At 38.4% G+C, this 21,924-nt stretch overlaps 2 protein-coding genes across 7 annotated transcripts; both read right to left on the bottom strand.

Moving 5' to 3' along the window:
- Nucleotides 1-603: 603 nt before the first annotated feature.
- LOC137173064 (copine-3-like) lies at nt 604-12,985 on the bottom strand. Of its 3 annotated transcripts, XM_067577757.1 has the most exons (17): nt 12,882-12,985; nt 11,214-11,406; nt 10,682-10,861; nt 10,524-10,598; nt 10,346-10,417; nt 9,369-9,449; nt 9,150-9,239; nt 6,798-6,896; nt 6,527-6,613; nt 6,202-6,261; nt 5,903-6,036; nt 5,015-5,069; nt 4,869-4,920; nt 4,286-4,419; nt 3,881-4,117; nt 3,648-3,762; nt 2,089-2,225 (listed from the first exon to the last, which is right to left on the bottom strand). In XM_067577757.1, exons 2-16 carry the CDS (start codon nt 11,370-11,372, stop codon nt 3,652-3,654), a joined length of 1,626 nt encoding a protein of 541 aa, XP_067433858.1. In that variant the 5' UTR covers nt 11,373-11,406; nt 12,882-12,985; the 3' UTR covers nt 2,089-2,225; nt 3,648-3,651. The 3 variants fall into 3 exon arrangements, with proteins under 3 accessions (XP_067433856.1, XP_067433857.1, XP_067433858.1); XM_067577755.1 differs by lacking the exon at nt 3,648-3,762 and having other exon boundaries at nt 604-2,225; XM_067577756.1 differs by lacking the exons at nt 3,648-3,762; nt 12,882-12,985 and adding an exon at nt 12,623-12,863 and having other exon boundaries at nt 604-2,225.
- Nucleotides 12,986-13,262: 277 nt separating this feature from the next.
- Nucleotides 13,263-21,905, bottom strand: LOC137173210 (copine-3-like). 4 transcript variants are annotated; one of them, XM_067577943.1, is made up of 16 exons: nt 21,552-21,905; nt 20,494-20,666; nt 20,178-20,357; nt 20,009-20,083; nt 18,415-18,486; nt 18,230-18,307; nt 18,058-18,147; nt 16,991-17,089; nt 16,812-16,895; nt 16,557-16,616; nt 16,136-16,269; nt 15,837-15,891; nt 15,330-15,381; nt 15,095-15,228; nt 14,578-14,811; nt 13,263-14,256 (listed from the first exon to the last, which is right to left on the bottom strand). In XM_067577943.1, the coding sequence occupies exons 2-16, from the start codon at nt 20,650-20,652 to the stop codon at nt 14,110-14,112; spliced, it is 1,653 nt and encodes a 550-aa protein (XP_067434044.1). In that variant the 5' UTR covers nt 20,653-20,666; nt 21,552-21,905; the 3' UTR covers nt 13,263-14,109. The 4 variants fall into 4 exon arrangements, with proteins under 4 accessions (XP_067434044.1, XP_067434043.1, XP_067434045.1 ...); XM_067577942.1 differs by having other exon boundaries at nt 21,562-21,904; XM_067577944.1 differs by lacking the exon at nt 21,552-21,905 and having other exon boundaries at nt 20,501-20,620.
- Nucleotides 21,906-21,924: the final 19 nt, after the last annotated feature.

Here is a 21,924-nt window from a genome sequence, read left to right as displayed (position 1 = left end):
CCCTAACATTATAATGTTAGGGGGTCTGTTTAATAGACTATGCTATGCTATGGTATACCCACCCAAACAGCTGATCTGTGGCAGTCCGCGGGATGCGTAGGAATACAGAAGTTCAAAACTAACAAAATTTCGAAACTTTTCCATGACTTTTCAAGGACCCATGATATAATTTCCATGACCATTCACAAGCTTTAAATTAATTTAATTACAGACAACAAAATTAAATCCCACAACTTTTGGCCTGGAAAATGACTATGACTGGCTATGGATAAGTAGCTCATACAACCCCACTTCAAATATGCAAACTATCCCTTTAATGTGTACACTCATAAGGGTTCAGCGTCCTTTATTTCCAAGGTCCCACCTGGTCGGTGTGTAATTGCTTCCCTGTATATTAAAGTTATGTAAAAACAATTAATATGACCATTTCATAATAATATCTGTTAGTTTTTGTCACATTGTATGAATTAAATGTGTTGCAGTTCCTCACAGAACAACCATGATGTCAAATATACTCAATTAAACTTTCATCTCCAATTAGAATCTAGACAAACAGGAAACTCTTGAAGGAGCGCAACGATGTGTCAAGGCAAGGATCACACATTTCATTTTGAAAGGAATAATCAGTATTTATTGTGTTTGAAATATACAGACACAACAGCTCTCTCAGGCTGGTTTAAAAAGATACCTCATTCCTCCCATGGGAAACATAAAATAAGATTAGGAGTATTAAACGTGCAAGAACAATGTATTCATTTTGTCAAGTGAAAAAAAATCTATAAAAGTCAATATTTAATTTACATCCTTGAATGTTTGTATTTAACTATTATGATCCACACAAACATTTCAACAATGCATAAAATTGGGTCACTAATGTCACAACATGAAGGCAGAACCCACAAACTTAAGACACACCTTTCTAATTATATTATACTTTTACATAAAGTATTGATGTAGAAGCTGTATTATGTAGGTTAAACTTGATTTTAGCATTACATGTCATATTTACATAAAATATTGATACAAACTAAAACTGTATAATGAAGACAAGGATACTACATAAGGCAATGAAACAATGACAGTGCAAACAACTTGTATCTGATGAATATACGCATATACACTTCGTGAAATGTATTAGGCAATATTATTAACAGTCAGTACGATAAGAGGCAGTGAACTTCTAATGTACATCAATGTAAACATGCATTTTGCCAATAACTGATGATAAATAATCACTTCTGGGGATTCTCCTTGTTTAACACGGATATTAAAGCACCAAGCAGTATGTCACATGAAACATGAAAGAATTGAATTGTAAAAAAGAAACTGACTGAAGTACAAAACAGCAGCAATGCAGTAGTTTTTGTAGTGTACAATCTACAAAAAAGTATTCATTTTAACAAAGAACTTAATCCAGTAACTTGTCATACATAAACATTTCTGAAGTTTACCTGAATTGTATTTGGTCGAGCCTTAGCTTTGACTGAAGTCAGGCTAAGAGAAACATGAATGTGTGAAAAACAAGAGAAGTGATCGTTGAAACATGAAACTACTGGAAACAAGATCTGATCAACAACAGTAGAAACATGTAAGTACTAAGCCCTTTCATGTAGACATTTTGATTGACTATTTGACAGACTAATGAGATAGCTGTTATTAGCTGCCTCAAATTTTTCCACAAAAACCAAAGGCCTTGAGTGAAGTCACACTAATATCAGTTAATTCCTCATATAATGCATACCGCTGATTCATAAAATAAGAAATCACTTAAATTCTAAACTATTCTGGCACTTGAGTCACATAAGTGGCAAATATATTAAATATCTGTGTTCATTTCAAATGTAAACAAATGTTAAGAGATGTTTGACCATATCTGTGCACTATGGAGTTATGCTATAATTGTAACAAAGGATTTACAAATCATTACCAGACTGGCAGACTGAACGTGACGTGCTCATATGAACATAGAAGAGTTTTCCTAATAAATCATTTCGAAGTTAAAACATGAGATTGCCTCCTATAATCCAGATAAGAATGAGTGTCCGTGCATATGGAGGAGGAAGGCTGGTCCTCAGGATACATCAGAGGGGGGGTGGTGCTGATGCTGAGAAGTCAGGGGGAGGCGTGTCAGCTTGGGGCGGCCTCAACTTCATGGTATTGAAGAAGCCGGTCACCTGACCTGGGACTTCTGCCAAGACATTCTGAGCAAGCATTTCTTGAGGACCCTGAGAGAGAGACAGAGAGAGAGAGAGAGAGAGAGAGAGAAGAGGTGGAGAAAGTGGGAGTGACATACATGACAAAAATAACAAGATTTAAAGGGAGATGGCAGGGGAGCTGCAGCAGCTTATCACAAGAAGCAGGGGGTTGTACAGATGAGCCACATGTTTAAGACTATTACATGGAGCACACAGATAAACCTGGCGGAGTGATGTTTTTAGCACTGACAGTGACAACACTCCTACTGTCCCATCATATAGTGTACAAGAACTGTTAATACATCTATGGTCAGAATGTGGCTTACTAAAAAATTAGCCTAAGGATAATACAGATACTTCTACAGTTAGAGGAATGATAAAAATATCACAGTAGATTTAACAATTACTTCAGCTTTAAATTAACATCACTGGCAGTAATATGTGGAGAAACGTACAGCAGAATAAACCCTGAAAGATTACTACAGCATAAAGTCCCCTGCTCCCTGATTCCTTTAATAATAAGTTTAGCCGAGATTAGCTGTTGGTGTTTGTAGCAACACAAACATACAAGCAAGAGAACATTAGCTGCTAAATATGTTGCAATAAGATGTTACAGTAAAACCAATAACCTACTATGAGGTAATGAGGCCAATGACTGTACTACATTACAAAGATGTAGTAAAACATGACTTGTTTTACTACATCATATGGATGGTACTAATATGTATTCTGATCTTTGAGCATTAAGGACATAAAAGTAGTTTCAATAAATTCTTTTATCCGTAAAATGGAAATCTTTGCAGACAAGGACTCTGTAACCTTCTCAGATCATCTAGTCTACAGGGGAAACCTGTGGTACAGAGTCTCTACAGTACCAATGTGGTGTTTTCGGTAAAGTACGTCCGCACACACACACATACATGATGACATAATGTCCAACATACTGTGAACCAATGATGTAGGATATAAAAACCCGGAAAAAACAGGGCAGCAAACAGAAGAGTGAAGCTTCTACAGTGGTGTATTTACACCTCTATACTAATTCATGCAGCTTTGCATTAGAGATGCACCGATACAGATACTGATATCGGACATCGGTCCAATACCGGCTCAAATAGCTGGATCGGGTATCGGTGACATTGGGCCAATCTGGCATCAGATACCATTATTTTAATAAATAGCAATTCAGTAAATTTATATCTATGTTTAAAAAGTTAAGAAAGCAATGTTTAAGTCGAGTCTGATGTTGCCTTACACATAAGAGAATGATCCTAGTATCTTCCACACAGTGAGGCATACAGCTTATTAATTAAACACTGGTATTGGATCGGTACTCGGTATCGACCCAAAGTGCAGGTATAGGGACTGAAAAAGTCGGATCAGTGCATCCCTACTTTGCATCATATGCAGGGAGGAAGGTGGGGGGGATGGGTTCAGTGGGGGTTCTCCTACATTTCTAAGAAGGGCTGACTTCGCTGGGGGGCTTCAGGTCAAATAAATTGAAGAAGGAGGCCACTTGGTCAGGCAACTCTGCCAGTACGCTTTGGGCAAGGGCTGCAGTGCTTGCCTGAAATAAGACGTGCAGACATTCACATGTATGCATTATTAAAGGACTGAGAAGCAAAATCACACAGAAGCTTAAGCATTCTGTGGCCACAGAGACTTTGCTTTACAATACAACTTACATTTTGGAACTGCCTGAATGGCACAAACTGCACGATGTCTCGCATGGCGGCCTCTCCTGTAGCCGAGCGCAAATTTCCATCGTCTCCATCCAGGAACTCCATGGCATCGAAGTCTGCCCCCCCGACTCCCACGATGATGATGGACATGGGCAGACGAGAGGCGTTGACGATGGCGCTGCGTGTCTCATCCATGTCTGTGATCACTCCGTCGGTGATGATGAGCAGAACGAAGTATTGCTGTGAAACATTGACAGCAAAACAACACAAGAAACAGAGTAAAGTGTTATTTTATCTCCGCTGACTGTTAAAACAGAGCAACGTTATGTGGCTCCTGCCAAACAAGAACTTCACTAACAAACATTTGCGCACAGAAGCTGTTTTGATTTTAGACTTCCAGTGACTCACATTGGCAGTCTGCTGCTGTAGGGCTTGCCTGCCAAAGTGAGCTACGTGGTTGATGATCGGGGAAAAGTTTGTGGGACCGTAAAGCTTCACCTGAGGCAGACACTGCTGGTAGGCGGTGACCACACCCTCTATACCTAACAACACCACAAATACACAAACAGGTGAACAGAACAAAATCAATGTTGAGTATCATTTTATACATTCAACACAGTTTGTATCTTTGCAAACTTTCTGCAACAATGGGAAACTACCAATGGTGATTCATTTATGGGAGAAAGATAAACTGACAAGAAATTCAGATTGCTCTTGAAATGTTGAAACAAACATTATGTCTGACTCATAAAGAGCTACGAGATCCAAAGGTTACATGCTCACAATACTTGTTTTTTTTTCCGACTATCAATCTAATGACCAGAGGTATTAAAATCTATTTCTGGATCTAAACTCAGGGACGGCATGTGTGCCCTACAGCACCTGATAAAAGAGAGAGAGCGTATAAGGCCTAAATGGCATGTTTAGTCTCAACCGTACACACACACACGCCCTGATCTGAACACACACGTTAGCTTCAGCCTGTCGTTACCTTCACAAAATGGATTCGATGGGTTGAAGTTGATGGGAAACTCATGGCTGACCTGCAAACACAAAAAAATATTCATCTGGATCCCGAATACGAGTTAAATCAGCCCAACACCAGCTAAAACGAGCAGATGAACAAAAAACAATCACCTGCCATGTGGGAGGAATCTTGGCTCCGAAACCAAACACAGGGAACATCTTGTCACTACACAGAAGAAGAAAAACAACAAACATAGTTGTTGGGTTGGTTAAATTGACGTTAAATTGATTACAGCTGTTACAACTTTTCAATGTTGAGTCCTGATCTTATTGCACATCGGAGAATAAATTCCTCAATATTGTTTAGTTGTGGGCATCATATTTGATCCATGTATTCCTGATTTCCTGATTCTACAGATTGTTCTTTTCTAAAATGCAATTAACGTTTGACTTCCAATTTTTTTTTAAATGAAGGCAGAGTAGGTCTTTCTATTAACCTTTTTAACCAAAAAGTTCCAGGAACTACGGAAGCAAAGGAACTGTTCCTCTGTTAAAAAATGGTGATAAAATGATGTCAGTGTTTGAAACAAGGAAACGACGACACAGTCATCCTGTGGTTCGTTGTATTTACTGTAGGTTTAGTCCCTGAGTTCCTCAAAAGGTTCTTAGTTACCTGAAAAAGTTCCTGCAGTGGGAAAACATTATAAGATGGCAGCTGTGTGTTCATTATTCACACTAACACTGTATTACATTCTAGTCATGTTCATTATTTCAAAATAACATTGTATTACATTATAATCTATTGTGGGAATTACTTTCTCTGCTTTTTGTATGATGGATTTCTCCCTGTATGACTGCTGAACTGTCAGTGTCTCCACAAAGACACAAAAATCTGTTTTTGTTGTTGAAACATTTTTGCTATAAACTCCAATTTACCTGAAATATTTCTAATTGCTCTGTATGACTAATCAGTTATAGAAAGAAAAGTAGAACAGCTTTGTTTTTGTTTCTGCTACTCACATTTCCATCATAACACTTCACAGAAAACAATCTACTTACCTGTCATAGTCCTGGATCACACTGCCCACAGCCCAGATAGCTGACAGGTATTCATTATAGCCATGAGGGTTGATGTAGTGGAGGGACTGGGGGAACCTGGGATCCCCGTTGGAGCCTGTGAAGTCAATGGCAATCTGGCCCGAGGGGAGACAGATAAATACAGAGAATATATAATCAGATAATGCTTTGACAACCTGAACACTGTAATTTAAAAATTAAATTAAATGTCCAGAAATCTCAGAAATATTCCGTATAAAGATTCATTAAAAAATGTGTTGGTACACAAACCCTGTACTCACAGTGAAGTTAATCTGACAGCCACCAATTATGTAATCCAGAAAAGTATACTCCTTCACCGTCTGCAGATAAATATTGGTGACAGGAAAAAATAAATACACACATACTGCACATAGTGTTTGTCCATTTACCTTTGTTTTCTTAGACATAACATCATGCAGCAAAACATATTTTATAGATCTACAGGTAGTTTGAAAAAGCACAGGTGTAGTATTTAAATCATCTGAACAGCTCTCCATCTTCTAGTTGACTTCATAAGGGATACACATATACTACACTAAAAACACCATTAGCTCAGAAAGAAAAACGAATATAATACCACAGTACCTTGCATTTTTTTATTATGATAACACCAGAGTTTTTGTATCCTTTCTTCTTCTGTTGCTTCTTACTGTTGATGCATTCAAACTCAGCCTGAAAGGATGATAAATAAACCAAAAAATATAAAGAATAAATATTTGAGTAAAAATGCAGATCATTGTCCATAAAAGGGCTGTTAAGAGGGAAAAAAGCTGAGAGGAGAACCTTTTTATTTGTATTTCATCCCATGTTCTATTTTTCTATGTTTACACAAAACTGACACAAAGAGAGAACTCACCGCATATGTTTGTGATGCCTGCTGGATTTGGCTGAGTGTGGTCTGAAAGCTTCCAATAAAGTTGTGAGATCCACTGCTGTTGTAGTCGTAACAGTCTATCTGGAAACACAGAGTTAGAGGAAACAAGACAACGCCAGTCAACTCTCTGACATTGAATGAGCAAGAAAATAAAATTAAAAAAACCCTAGTTATATTCAACGGACAAATTATCATCTGTGTGTGCAAAATCCAAGTAGATGAGACAAAAGCATGCTATGGGGCTGAAGCTTCGAATGTAAGGCAACACCCTGAAGTTGAAAAATCTAAAAGGAAACACACACAAGCCTTGTAATTGACAAAAAGGAAGGCAAGGTCCCACTACTTCCTTAAACACAGAGTACCTCCTCAGAACATGCACACTGAAGCTTCACATCCTGTGTGCAGATTCTGAGTATCTTCAGTGTTGAAATCAGGGACAGACAAACAGGTCGGGACACAGTATGAAGCAACCAGTACAGATTAGACAAACTGTATGATGCTACAGTCAGTCTACAGGCTGAGTAGCTAACAAAGCTAATGGATAACTGATAGTGATCCATCTAAATGGAAAAAGTCTACATCTACATCTATGACAACGTACTATACAAGTTCAAGTCATCACTGAGTCCCTGGTAGTTTGTTGGCTCTCTGTAAACCAGTAAACTAGCTTGTCAGAAATGCATTTTGGTTGTATTGTACAGGGTTTTGTGTATATTTATTCACTGACACATAGATATCTGCCTTTCTTTAACACCACTGATCATCTAGATTTACATATACTTCAAGTTTTCATTTCGTCCTTGTTAAATTAGAATTAATGCTCGCGTCCGACGGACATGAAGCACTGAAGCCAAAGAATCTACCAGGGACGCAGGATGGCTGTTGTGATTGCGCTCTCGTCATTTAAATAGACAAGTTGACCAATGGCCCAAATCTGATGTATTCTTTAATGACAGATGTAGATGCGTCTAGGACTTTGGCCCGTCCTGTTAGAGACACTGCATCCTTCAGGTGAGGAGCACACATGGTGGGGACAGTAAACTCACTTGCAGTGTTGACTGGAAAGCATCTCTTCCTGACAAGTGTGCTTTAACAGGGTTAGAGGATGGAAACAAAAAAAACAACATACGTAAACTAATGCTAACACACATTTCCTTATTTTGTGCCGAGATTATCGGACCCTTATTTATGCACAAGAGGCAATGAATAAACCACATGCAGTCTAAGGCCGCGTTCAGACCAAATCCAGCAGTCCAGCACTACAGTGCAGGGGTCTGCGGTGTAGGGGGCGTGTCGTTTGAAGTACAGGTGAGGCAATGAAATACGATCCAGGAAGTTGAGTTGGAGCTACAGATTGATGCATTCTAGGATTAATCAGAGGCCAAAACACTGCACAGCGGTTTTACAACTCTGGAAAGTTATCACGACGGCAGCTGTTTTATCATTGTCACAATGATCACAAGGTAAACAGCCAAATACAGCGTTCACGTTGCAAAGTAATCCACCAGGAATGTGTGGTTGCATACATGTGATTGGCCTACACAGCGTGATGTTGGGCTGTATGCCGACAAAAGTTGATTCCGGTTCAATTTTTTGCCAGACAACTGCTGCAGTTTTTTGCTGTGCCCTATGTGGTCGCCAGTCCCGCGGTGTAAACATGTGTTTTTCATGCATTGCTGGATTTGGTCTGTTTGCGGCCCAACTGTGATTTTACTTGACCAAATAAAAATGCTTCAGTTATCAAAAACGCATTTTTGGGTTTGATGATGTTCAATAAAAAGTGAACAGATGGACTTCCAGTACAGCTAGGCTGAAAAAACATCAAACATAATAAATGTATGAAATAAGCTTTAAAATACATTTGGACTTCTCTTTGAAATTATCCCATTTGTAGCATTTCCTGATGACTGGTTTTACCAAAACTCACAGGCTTATTCATATAATCTCAGTTCCGCACCAAAGAGAAAACAACTTGGAAGAATTCAAATTCAATCAGTAATTACAATTAAAATGAGTGTTTTTTATAAAGATTCATCACAACAATAATTATTAGGTTATATGTTTTTAGTAGGCTAATGACTGGTGAATTCTATGATACTCAAAACGTTCCTACCAATAACAACTCTGCATATGAGGAAATACAGTCTGTAAGATGTGGAAGACAGGTTTGTTCTGTCAATATTGTCACATGATATTTGCAGTGAGTACTGTATGAGTCTATTGAGATGCATTCAATTTAAAACAAAAAATAGAAAAAGGTTAGTGGTTTCTCAGCTCTAATGTCCTACACAGAGAGAGAGAGACTGTGAGAGTGAGTGTGTCTGTAAAACGTACCTTTATAGATTTCTCCACGTCACCTCCACAGAGTGCCTGCAGTGGGATTCGGAATGGTTTCCATACTGGGTTCAGGTTGTATTTCACCACCTGCACAACAACACAGATTAACAACCACTTTGAGAACTGAGGTGCAGTAAAAGTATGACTTTACTTTCCTGTGCACTTTCCAAGAATACTTGGACCAGAAAGCATTGCACAGAGAGTGTGTATGTGTACCTCTGTCCTGTGAGCCAGCTGCCATCCAGTTGCTGTCTGCTTGTGGAATTCCAAGAAAGGGTCAGACTTGCCAAAAAAGTCCTGGAAATTAATAAGAAAATATTATGCAGCTGAAACAAATAAATTACTGTCAAATTAGCCTCCAATTAGGTTACATCTTGGCATGTGCAGAGTTTAAAATCTAGAGTACAACTTCCACATGGAAAGCTTTTGCAGTGGGATAACTGTTCTCTGATTGCTTAGACATGCTGGTCAGCTAGGCCCAAGTAATAATTAACACAAATGAGAAACCAGAGCTGGAGATGTCAGGTAGAACAATCGTTTGGGTGCATCAAGGTTTCCCAGTGATGTAGGTTTTGATTCATAGCTCAGAGTCGGATTTCAGCCATTGTAAGCACCACCCACAGTGTTAGACGGACGTGTCATGCATGACTAGTCCATGTCATGCTTTACAGTATATTCCCCATTGAAACTGTGTTTACATTCTCTCATTAACTCATAAAACTAGAGTTAAATCCAGGTAACTTGAATTTCAACTGAAGAGGAGTCTACCACACTGCCATTGTCGTGTTTACAATCTTTCAATTCAACAAGAAGGTTCGCAGTGGAAACTGCTTTGTTAGATTTACGTTACTGAAAAAGGAGACGATAACTGAGCCTTTCTTAGCTCTTGATTATTGTTGTCTTCAATCTCAACAATCTCCACCGTCATCACAAACTTGTACGAGAGAAGGAAGCCAAGTTGACCGAGCACAGCTCTAGCAGTCTCTACATGTTATTGTGTTGTTGTAGCCGCTGTGACCCCAACAAGTAGTTGTTATAGTGAAACTGATGTTTTAGAGATTTTTTTTTCTTTTTATAAAAACTAATCTCCACTGGCAAAGAAGAACACTAAAAGTTCTGCATGTTTAACTCAAGAGGTAAATATTAACATATTTCTGAAAACCTTAACAGAATGTTGATGTAGTAATCACTACCTTTTTATCCAGTTTTCTTCCTGCCACTTCAAACTCCACCACCCTGTTGTCTGTTCTCTCTTCAGCACATATCTACAAAACATAAAACAGCATTGTGTTAACTCAAACATCTGCAAATACACAGAGGAACACAATCAGAATCATGCTCCAAATATCAATCTAAATGAAAACAACTCACGGTAATGGTTCCTTTTCCTGCAGGCCTCTTGTCCTTCATGACAAGGGGTCTCGTTAGTTTCCTTGAGGACACAATCTGGACAGAAAAAAAAAAAGAAGCATTATGCATAAGCATTTGTGATGATGCATGACCTGTTGTGGTATGCAAAGAGGACTAACCTGTCCCAGTGTACACTCCAGTTCTCCCAGGAAGTCAGCATCTTCCAGATTGTGGTTGTCACTGTCAATGTCATACACTTCAAACTTCAGCTTCTGCACCATCTCAAAGTAGTAGTCAATGACAAAAGTCTTGGAAAACCTGGGATTAAGGCAATTCTTGATTTTCTCTGTCCGGCCAACCTAACACAGATACATGTTTCAGACTTGAGGATTTTTGTACATAGTCTCGACCAAACACTGTTAGTCACAGCAGATATGGTCATTTCAAAGGTGACAAAAAACACAAATGAGTTATCTGACTTCATAAATGCTAACACAAATGAGAACTCAGTAGTGATCTCTGGTGTTTTGACTAATATTAGAGTGAGTAGACAAAAAGTGAATCTCCCTGCACCGGATCATTTATTATGTATATGCTAAAATTATAACATACTAAAATATCTTCTCCAGTGAGTGAGTTAGTGATAATAAATAAATGTTTCACTAAACAGCTTGCAGTGTTTGTAGCAGAGCAACTTTATGACTAACTGACCTCCCACCAGCTGGACCCTGAGCTGTGCATGTGAAGCACACATAGAGGGTCAGACTTTGAGAAAGTATCCATGTCCAGCAGGTTGTCACAGGAAATGCTCAGCGCCACTTTGGTCACACATTCAGTGGCTCTTGACCCTGGAACTCCACTCGCCGCCATTATTGCCCAGAGGTCACACACTCACACACAAAACCTAACAAACATAAACACAGATACACAGCTTTAAAAAAAAAAAAAAAAAAACAGTTATGACTGAGCTAGTAAGTGACTTTTGCAGAGGGCTTCAGCCATATGCACCCTTGTCTAACACTTACTCCATCATCCCCATTTAAATTGTTTATCATTAAACTATTTTGAAGTCCAGAATTTCCCACAAGATGTGTCAATAGCTAACTGACAACTAATTCATGTTGCTTGTTGACACACCGGTGTTATATCATATTTGGTGACCCATCAGATTCTGTGACCTACAGTGTTGGAAGAAGTACTAAGATACTTTACTGTAGTAACAGCAGCCTATCAATACCACAGTGTAAAAAGACTTCATTACATGTAAAAATCCTGCATTTAAAATCACACTTAAGTAAAAATGTAGAGGTATTACCAGCTAAATTTACTAAAGCAAGTACTAAGTAACTTAAGTAAATGTACTAATTTTACAGAAAATCGGGCTGTGACTGATACATTAAAAATGCCGCTTATGCATTGACTTATCAGTATTAGTGATGTACTTTATTTAATTTATTTAATGCATGAGATCATTTTACTTAAGTAGCTACAGGATACACTTCCAACACTGCAGGTCACAGAATCAGATGGGCCACGAAATACTGTGTAACACCAGGATACGTGTATCCTTTGAAGAGGACCAAGCAAACACTCCAATCTGCATTCAAAAATTTGATTACTGATATAAATGCACAGCGGGTCAAACACAACTTATAAAAAATATGTTATGATTCGTTGCGGTCTTTTTGTAAATTCGACCAACACTTGAGCCACTTAGCAGCCATTTGTTTCAATAAAACCTAGGATATCTCAGTTGGGGTGCTGCTAGCGCGGAGCCCTGAAGTGCTGAGAGATTACGGGACGTCTTGCAGCTCCAACCCCAAACTGAAATTCTCAAACGGGGCTTTAATGTTAGCTGACGCCCGTGTTTAATGCAGCCGACAAGTTCATGAAAACCTAGGAAACGTATTAAATGTTGTTATATAACAGTAGCTATCAACTGTTAAGGCGAATCATTCAGCCTTGTTTTTTTAGGATTTGTCAAATTTACGGAGTAGCGTGGACGTTAGTTTAACGTGACGCAAGTTACGTTAACGGTAATTACAAGGCGTAACTGAAGCTAACGAACGGAGTCCCGCAAAAGACAGACACATTAGTTACGTCTTTTGCTTTTCACATACCTGTTAGATAAAGCGTGGTGTGTATTTCACAGAGGAGCGAAAGTTAACTTAATTGACGTTAACTGAATCGAGTTAACGCTTATTTTCGTTCAGCTCGGCCACACAATACGAGAAAGAAAAGAGTAAAGATAGCTAACTGTAACGTTAGTCCCGTTAATTCCCAATAACTTGTAAGACCCAGCTTGCAGGTTTATATTAATTTTGATAGCGGAAACGACATAGTAACAAAATGTTTTCGGTGTCATTTATCAAGCCCTACCTTATTGAGAAGATGACGTTTGCGTGTGTCTGCTGATCTGCAGCGGTAACGACTGTAGTGGGCGGTGTCCTGTGCGCTCATTTCCATGTACAGGGACACCCGCCGGCCTGCCCAAGTAGTGCACCAACAGTATGTATGGGTTTGCCGAGGTGGGACATCAAAGCACAAATTGTACTAAAACTAGTAAAATAAAAAACGAAATAAACGCAAATTGTGTTTGTGATTGTCAAAAACATACAGAAATATGAACCAATATCTTTGATTGTATTTGGCTAAATAATTACAATGTTGATAGACTTTGTGTATACTTGAGAAAGTCATTCAGTGAATCCAAAGGGTTATTTATTTATGTCCAGTGGGGGCGGAAATGAATCACCGACATCATGTGAATGTATTTTTATTAGTCACAAGCATTCACACAGATCAGCCTTGACTAAAACAATGATTTCTTATTCTGGTGTGAGTGAAAAACCAGCACACTACATATATGTTTGATATTAATATCAATCATATATACTAATAATAATTGTTAGTATTATTATATTAATATATTATTATATTTGGCTAACAAAGGTAACACACTGATGATAAGAAAGCATCTTTTCAGTTATGTTGTACTGAAGTTTGGGAGTAACAGAGTGTAAAAATAAGCATGTTGGATGGTACAAAGTGGAAGGATGGTTAGAAATCCAATAGTATAAACACCTGTTATTTCAGTGTAGTACAGACTTAGAAAGAAAAACATCAACATCCATGATTGTTGCTGTAATCACACTATTACATCATGTCTCCAGCTCATGTAATGTGTGCTGCTGTCTCAGAGTAAGATTGTAAGAATTCTCCCTGAGAAAGATGGATTACAACATTAAAAAGGTGTGAAGGTACAACAGAGAAAAGAAATATACAAGACATAATGACATTTAAACAACAAAGCCATACCAACATACCTACTGTCACATTTCTAGTGCATAGACAAAACTGTGATTACTTTATGGTGATTGCCTGGCATCATCATGCACAACATGCTATCATGTTTCTTTGGTCACAGAAATCATTCTTTTATCAACTTATCATCAATATCAAGTCAATTTTAAGACATCATTTCTTAAATTTATTTATTTTATTTACCCCACATTCATATAACAGCAGTAGCTGTAAAAACCTTGCTTCACGATGATTCATACCTTTCCAAGCAGTAAAAACAGACTGAGGTTGCAAGAGAAGCAGATTATAAATATGAGGCACTTCGGTCTGTCCAGGATGGCCCAGAAACACTGACTAGATTCGGGGGTTTCAGCTTGTAAGAATTGAAGAAGGAGGACACTTGATCAGGCAGCTCTGCCAGGACGCTCTGGGCAAGGGCCATACTGCTTCCCTGCAATGAGAAATGTACATGAATGACAGCTAGTCTTAGCCATGTTTAGGACCATGCTCACTAATATTTCAGTGTACCCGAGCCTGCGCTACTGACAACTCAGGCTGATCAATTAAATAAAAAGAAGGCTAGAGGAAAGGCAGAGTGGTGTGTTTGTAGCTTAAATCGATGTGAAGAGCAATTAACAAGGAGGAGCAGCTAAATAAACACGAAAAAGAAATAATCAGTGAACCACTGAGGAACAATAACTGATTATGAAATATGAAAATCTCCTCATGTACATCATGTTACTGCAGTATACAATTCTGGGCTGCTGCTTACTTGGAAATTTCTGAAGGGCACAAACTGGACGATGTCTCGTGAGGCGACATGACCGCTGGGCGAACGCAGCAATTTGTCATCGCTGTCGAGGAACTCCATTGCGCTGAAGTCTGCCCCGCCCACACCCACTATGATGATAGACATAGGCAGATGAGAGGCGTCTACGATTGCGGTGCGGGTCCGGTCCATGTCTGTGATCACTCCGTCTGTGATGATGAGCAGCACGTAGTATTGCTGCAGATGAAGAAAGAAAACAAAACAGCGTTAAGATACAAAATGTACAAACACCTTGTTTGTTTCAATACGATCTTAGAATTTCTTATTCCTAGTTTCTTTAAATATTACCTTCTATTATCTTTTTATTTTCCAGTTTGTTTGGTTTGTCATGTGACTTGTAGACAACATTAGTGACTGAACCATTGGGACACATCTTAAACATTATCACATTTTTTTTGGAGTGTCCTTAGATTTCACACTGACCACTGAGTGTTCAAGCACTTTCTCTTTGGCTACTTACTGTGGCCGTATTCTGGTAGAGAGCTTGTCTGGCAAAGCAGGCTACGTGGTTGATAATCGGAGAAAAGTTGGTGGGGCCCCAGAGCTTCAGCTGAGGTAGACACTCTTGATAGGCCTTCACCACCCCCTCTATGCCTGCAACACACACACACACACACATATATAAGTAGGAGCAACACCAATGCAAATGCATCTTTTTATACCCGAATACAATGTTATAACAAGCGTTAACTTACCGTCACAGAAAGGATTTGATGGATTAAAATTGATCGGAAACTCATGGGAAACCTGTGAGCATAAAATAAATAATTAGATGAACGCTTTAGAATTCAGTCCAACAATTTTACACCAGTTTCTGAATTTCACAGTGGAGAGCCATCAAATCAGAGAACCACTGTCAAGTTTATATTCTGTACCAAATTTAATTACAATCCGTTCAAAAGCTGTTGAGACATTTCACTTAAAACCACAAATATCAACCTCATGTTGTCAATAGAGGAACAAAGTCATTAGCATTCATGGTACTGGGAACCTTGAATGTCTTAAGCAAATCCATGAAGTCGATGTTGAAATATTTCATAAGTGAAAACTTTTGAAATGTCACAGGATCACAGAGGTCAATAGGGATCATCCTCACAGGAACAAATCACTACAACGTGACCCAACCATGAAATGTCTGATGCTAAGTCTATTTAACAATTTTTAGGATGTGAAAGTTTGTCTGTTTTTTTTTTTTTTCATACATTCCAGGAGGGAGGACACTGAGCTCCAAACCCAAAGACAGGAAACTTCTTGTTGCTGCACAGAAAAACAGAAAAAAATAAATGTACAGTGTAGGTATAAATATATATTAACCAAAGCACATCAGTCAGTAGATTACATCCACTTAAATATCAACACTGCAATCAAGCAAACTTTATTCATATGGCCTTTTTATCTGACTGGCTTCATACAAAGTTGTCACATACAGTAAACAAAAGGAAAAAGATGATTGGTTTAGTACTGTAAGTGGTGTGATAATGTGAGATGGAGCAGAGTTTACCTGTCATAGTCCTGGATGACATTACCCACTGCCCAGATGGCTGACAGGTATTCATTGTAGCCCTCTGGGTTGATGTAGTGGAGGGACTGGGGGCTTTTAGGATCCCCGTTGGAGCCTGTGAAGTCGATGGCAATCTAGCCCGGGTCCGAGAGAGGAGAAGGATCAAGACATAGGGAGCTGCTCAGTGACCGAATGCGAATGCGAGATTCATAACACAGTATTTACCGAATTTTGAGGCATGCTACCTGGAAGTAGCGATTTCAGGTACATTAAAGAAACTGAATCAAATAAAACAGTTTATTTGACTTATTTCGTGTTGTATTTATGACAGTCAGTATGTTTGCTGTGTTGATTTGAGAATGTGAATATAAATGAAAGTATTAAAGTAATAACATGTCGTGTTTGACATTTCCAGACTCACAGTGAAGTTGAATTGACAACCACCCATAATGTAATCCAGGAAGGTGAACTCCTTCTCCACCTGAAAGGTTAAATACTACATTAACATCAGCAGTAACATAAATATATATGTAGCAACAAGTTATTCCTTGCTGTCTTTTAAAAATGCAGGATCTAAAAATCACTGAAAAGATCTAACAATTCACTGAGAGAAAATAAACAGAACGATGAAGAGATCCAGGCAGTGTCTTCAACATCCTAATTTCTAAATCAGTACCTGGCAGCGCTTGAAGAGAATGACCCCAGAGTTCTGATAGCCTCTCTTCTTTAACTTTTTTGGGTTAATGCACTTCATTTCAGCCTGCAAGTGAGAACATGAGTCATATGTATGCCAGTTATATTATAAGCAGTGTAACAGAATATGAGAATTGAAATAAAAGACACACAAAGCCTCACCGGAGAAATGTGTGTCCCTGTTTGCATTTCTGCAAGTGTGGTTTCAAAACTCCCAATAAGGTCATGGGAGCCATTGTGATGATGGTCGTAACAGTAAACCTGAGGACCAACAGAGAGATTACTTGTAGCCAGTCAAAGTCAAGGCAACCTCACAATAAGTTCAGAGATGGTCAACAAAATATCAAGACAGGATGAAGAAATTAAAGTTGATGTGATACAGTGTTTTTAAAGCCTGTGTGCAAGCATTAATATTTACATATATTACTATTTTGATTTTAAAAAACAGTATTAATAAGTATGTGCTAGGAATTTGGTTTTATCAGGGTGTAAGAATCTTTGAAAGGACATTTACATAGCAGTCTTAGTCTTTTTTGGTTGCTGTGAGAAGATCTCACTATATCACAATGAAATGGATATGATATAAACATAATTAAAACATATTCACTGTTTGTGGTAAGCGAGGACACTTCATCATATCCTAAGTGTGCAGTATCAGTCAAACCCTCAACAATCACACCTCACATGCACAAATAACCAATCACACTCTCAGGAATCAATGTATATGCTGCTCTCTTAGTCAGGTTACACTTGAAAAAGTGATTTTAATCTCAATCAGACTTTTACCTGGGTAAATAAAGGATAAGAAAAAAACTATAAACACAGTAAATACAACGACAGTAACTAAAGTAAATAAAAAGAAGATAACAACGATGCACACCTTTGTGTGGGGATGCCATGCACTCTGTCACATATTGCTTATCCAGCTGGGTCACAAGCAGCTCGCTGCTCTAAGTGTGGAAGCATTGTACAATGGAAAAAAAATGCAAATAGAAGATGAATCATTAGTATGTTAGAGTAGCGTGGTCAATCAAGCCAACAAAAGTTAAAATATAAGTAAATATTGATAATAATAAGCATAAGTAAATGTAAAAAGAGGGAGCAAACAAATCTACTTTTTTCACACCTTAGTGGGGTTTAAAGAAACGTGTTAATAGGCTGCATTTTACAGGGAATATTAACAGAGATAAAAAACTTAAAATGGTATAAAATAATAAACAAGAACTTACCTTTATAGGTTTCTCCACATCTCCTCCACAGAGAGCTCGCAGTGAGATGCGGAAGGGTCTCCATGTTGGGTTTAGGTTGTTATATATCACCTACATAAAACGGATTAATATGAGTCACAAGTCTGTAATAATCCTATTCTAGCAGAGGAGGGAGCTGTTGATAAATATGTACCTCTGTCCTGTGAGCAAGCTGCCATCCAGTTTCAGTCTGCTTGTAGAATTCCAGGAAAGGGTCGGACCACCACAAATACTGAACAACCATATCCAATAAAGAATTTAATATTTGAATCATAGACAGTAGAATTAATAAATAACCTCAGTGTCCTAGTCCTGACTATTTAAAATGACCTACAGTACCTTTTTGTCCAGCTTGCGGGCTGACACCTCAAAGTTTGCCACTCTGGTGTCTGTTATTTCTTCAGCAGAGATCTATAAAAAAAAAAAGGAAATCAACACTTAAAAGCTGCTTTGTGCAATTTTGTGCTTTTGACAATATGGCACACTGTCTTCTAAAACACAGAAATCTTGTAAATGAACATCACTAAATGGCATAATGCATGATTTCTAACCCAGCCATGATCTTTTAAAATCACATACTAAAGAAACAGAAGCAAACACAATCAAAGGTCAGTATTGCCAACACTAAATGCAGTTAGACAGAGTAGGGCTGTGAGATTAAACAAATTTTATTTTCGATTATGATTTTGGCTTCTAACGATTGTGAAAACAAGATAATCGAGATAAAACGATGATTGTATATTATTGTCATTTCTTAATGATGCTCTTGTTTTGTCCTGTGTTATAAATCCAGCAAGCCTCTTTCCTTTACAGCGGTGCGCTTTCGCTCCTCCATAAACGCCTCCAACAGGCGTTGAGAGTCTTTGTCCACAGACTAACCTTCACCAGGCTGACTGACAGCTGAAATTTACTGAACCAAAATAGTTCGCATGTTGGCTCCACGGGAAGAAATCAACAGTGTTTGTACATATTGATTCATTGGTTTTATTTTCCCGTTTAAGTTTCTTTTTTTAAGTGACATATTCAGAATGGTTTCTTCATCATCCAACTAAATAGCAAAAGATTCTCTCTGTACATAAGTCATATATAATAATTCCTACATGTATTTTCAGCTGTAGCCTACTTTTAATATGATAATATAATTATTTCTAGTGTTTTTACATCTTCTTATTCTGTTGTATGATTACAGGCTGTCGTTTACATTGCATTTTGTTGAATATGACTTTTTGCTGTTTCTTAAACAAAAGCTTTCTGCAGGTACTGGGTATCACCGTTTCATCTCATATCATGAAGTACTTCATTCATGTCCGCGGAGGAGCTGCTGTGTTTGACTGCACAGATAGAAAATACCTCAGCTGACAGGATGTACCACTCTATTTGGTAAAAACTTTTTCTTCTTCTTCTTTGTGGTTTATAACAGCGGTTGGCAACTAGCGTATTAGGTACATTACTGCCACCCTCTGCTTCGGACTGCGGGCCAAAGATTAAATCCTACGCATTACTCCTGTCTGTGTAATAAACTCAAAGAAAACTACTGCTCCACCCACTTGGCAAGTTCATTAAAGTTTTACTGCTGAACTCCTGAACTCCAGTCTTCCTAAGTTCTTCCCTCATATATTGTCTTTCTTGATCATTAGTACAATCTATGATTGCATGTGATAGCCAAGTGGAAAATTGGCATTGGCAATCGTCAAAAATGAGAGTCAACGAGTAATCGTGTTAAATAATTGTGATCTCAATATTGACCAAAATAATCATGATTATTATTTTTACCATAATGGAGCAGCCCTATTATACAGTACGTCTAATTCTATTAAGATGGTGGTATTTTATGGCTATCTGGCTAATACAATAGAGTGCTATCCTTTAACAAATATTAAGTGCCTTGCAATTTGCTATGATCACATCTCAAGATAAATTCCTGCCCACTCACTGTGATGGTCCCACGACCTGCAGGCCTCCCATTCGTCAACATCAAAGGTCGAGTCATCTGCCTGTTAGAAACAATCTGGATACAAAACACTGACACTGTCACAGAACAATGAAAAGATTAGGAGACATTATCAATGTTTTTCCTTAAAACTGCAGAAGGTGCAGCTCACCTGACCCAGAGTACATTGAAGCTCTCCCAGAAAATCATCATCAGCCAGATCATAGGTGTCGTTGTCAATGTCATAAACGCAAAACTTCAGCCTCTGCACCATCTCGAAATAATAGTCGAGGACAAACTTCTTGGCGAACTTTGGATTCAAGTTGTTCAGGATCATCTCCGTGCGCCCAAACTGGTTCAGAAAGAAAGAGCTGATGTAAGATAATGTCAGATGACTCAAGCTGAATCAGAAATCTAACACATGCAGTATGTGGAAATATATAACAGGGAACATCCTCAGCTTCTGTGCACACAGGTACAATACAGACCTCATACCAATGGGAGCCTGAAGTGTTGATGTACAAGGCACACAGAGGGTCTGACTTAGAGAAGACGTCCATGTCCAGGAGGTTGTCACAGGAGATGGTCAGCTCCACTTTGGTGGCCATATGGGTGGCTGCTGGTGCTGAAGCCCCAAATGAGGCCATGGTAGCTTGTTGTGCTAAGATAATAATAACACATTTTATTTATAGAGCACTTTTCAGGGTACTCAGAGACATTTTACATAAGTTAAAAGGATCATAAAAAAACAACATGCTAAAAAGCACAAGGTAACACATTTACTCAAGTGCTGTATTTCAGTACAACTTTAAGGTACTTGCAGTTTAAATACTGTATATCCATTTTCTGCTACTTTATACTTCTACCCCACTACATGTCAGAGATTTTCTTTTGTTCTTTACTGACAGGGGCCTCAGCAAATGGTTAATTTGACCTTAAGTAGCTTTTGTTGTTTTTACTTCTGTACCTTTAATGTTAGTCAAGTAACATTTTGAATGTAGGACTTGACATGTGATTTTTGTATTGCGGCACTGCACCTTTTACAAAAGTAATTAAATACTTCTTCCACCGCTGAATATTAATGTTAGTGTATCTCAGATTAAAGATATAGTTAATGTACAGTCCCGTCTAATATTAGTTGAAAAAAAACCCGCCCTGACAGTAAATCTGGGAGTTGGTTGCAATCAAGAATTTTTGGGAATACAGTGACCGTTAGTTACCGTTAATCTACCGTTTGCCTTAATTTATATTACAGAACAGTACAAAATACACAATTAACAGAAAAAACAGTATATTGAGCACGTGTTTTAGGTATAAAGCTACAACAATTTAATGAAAATGATTGATGAATCAATGTTACATAGTTTAACACGCACAGGTCACAGCATGTAATATATTACCGTCTTGTTAGCTAACGTCAATTTTAGCTTACGGTTAATTACGTTTATGCGGTGAGAGATGGGTGGGTGTGGTGATGTCTGCACCGATACAGTCTACCCATGCACACATTTCATCATCTTTTTGTAGTAGTTTAAAGAATACTCACAGTTATTTACCTGTTTAGCTGTTCAAAATATAAACAATGTCTGCCTCTGGTCGTATATGCAGCGTTAACATATAACGTTATTTGACAAGAGCAGCTGAGGAGCCCGGGGCGGAGCCGACACTCGGCCCAACTACGGTGAACTTCTTCTGGCCGCTTTTTAACGCTACGTTACACACTCAACACTGATATTCAGTCAAGTCAGCTCACTGTTGTTTGAGTGTCTGGTACATTTGTGCCTAAATTAAGTGAAGAACACTTTCTGACACTGTGCGTAACAACAGGCAGGTTAATATTAGTGCGGAACGCGAAACACTTCTGCTTGTTTCTTGTCGACTGCACACAGAGGAGATACGTCACCGGGGTCCATTCAAGA

Source organism: Thunnus thynnus, chromosome 21, assembly GCF_963924715.1.
Source record: "Thunnus thynnus chromosome 21, fThuThy2.1, whole genome shotgun sequence".
NCBI lineage: Eukaryota > Metazoa > Chordata > Actinopteri > Scombriformes > Scombridae > Thunnus > Thunnus thynnus.
Note: the sequence above shows the minus strand (reverse complement) of the source record. Positions and strands in the feature narration are given on the sequence as shown.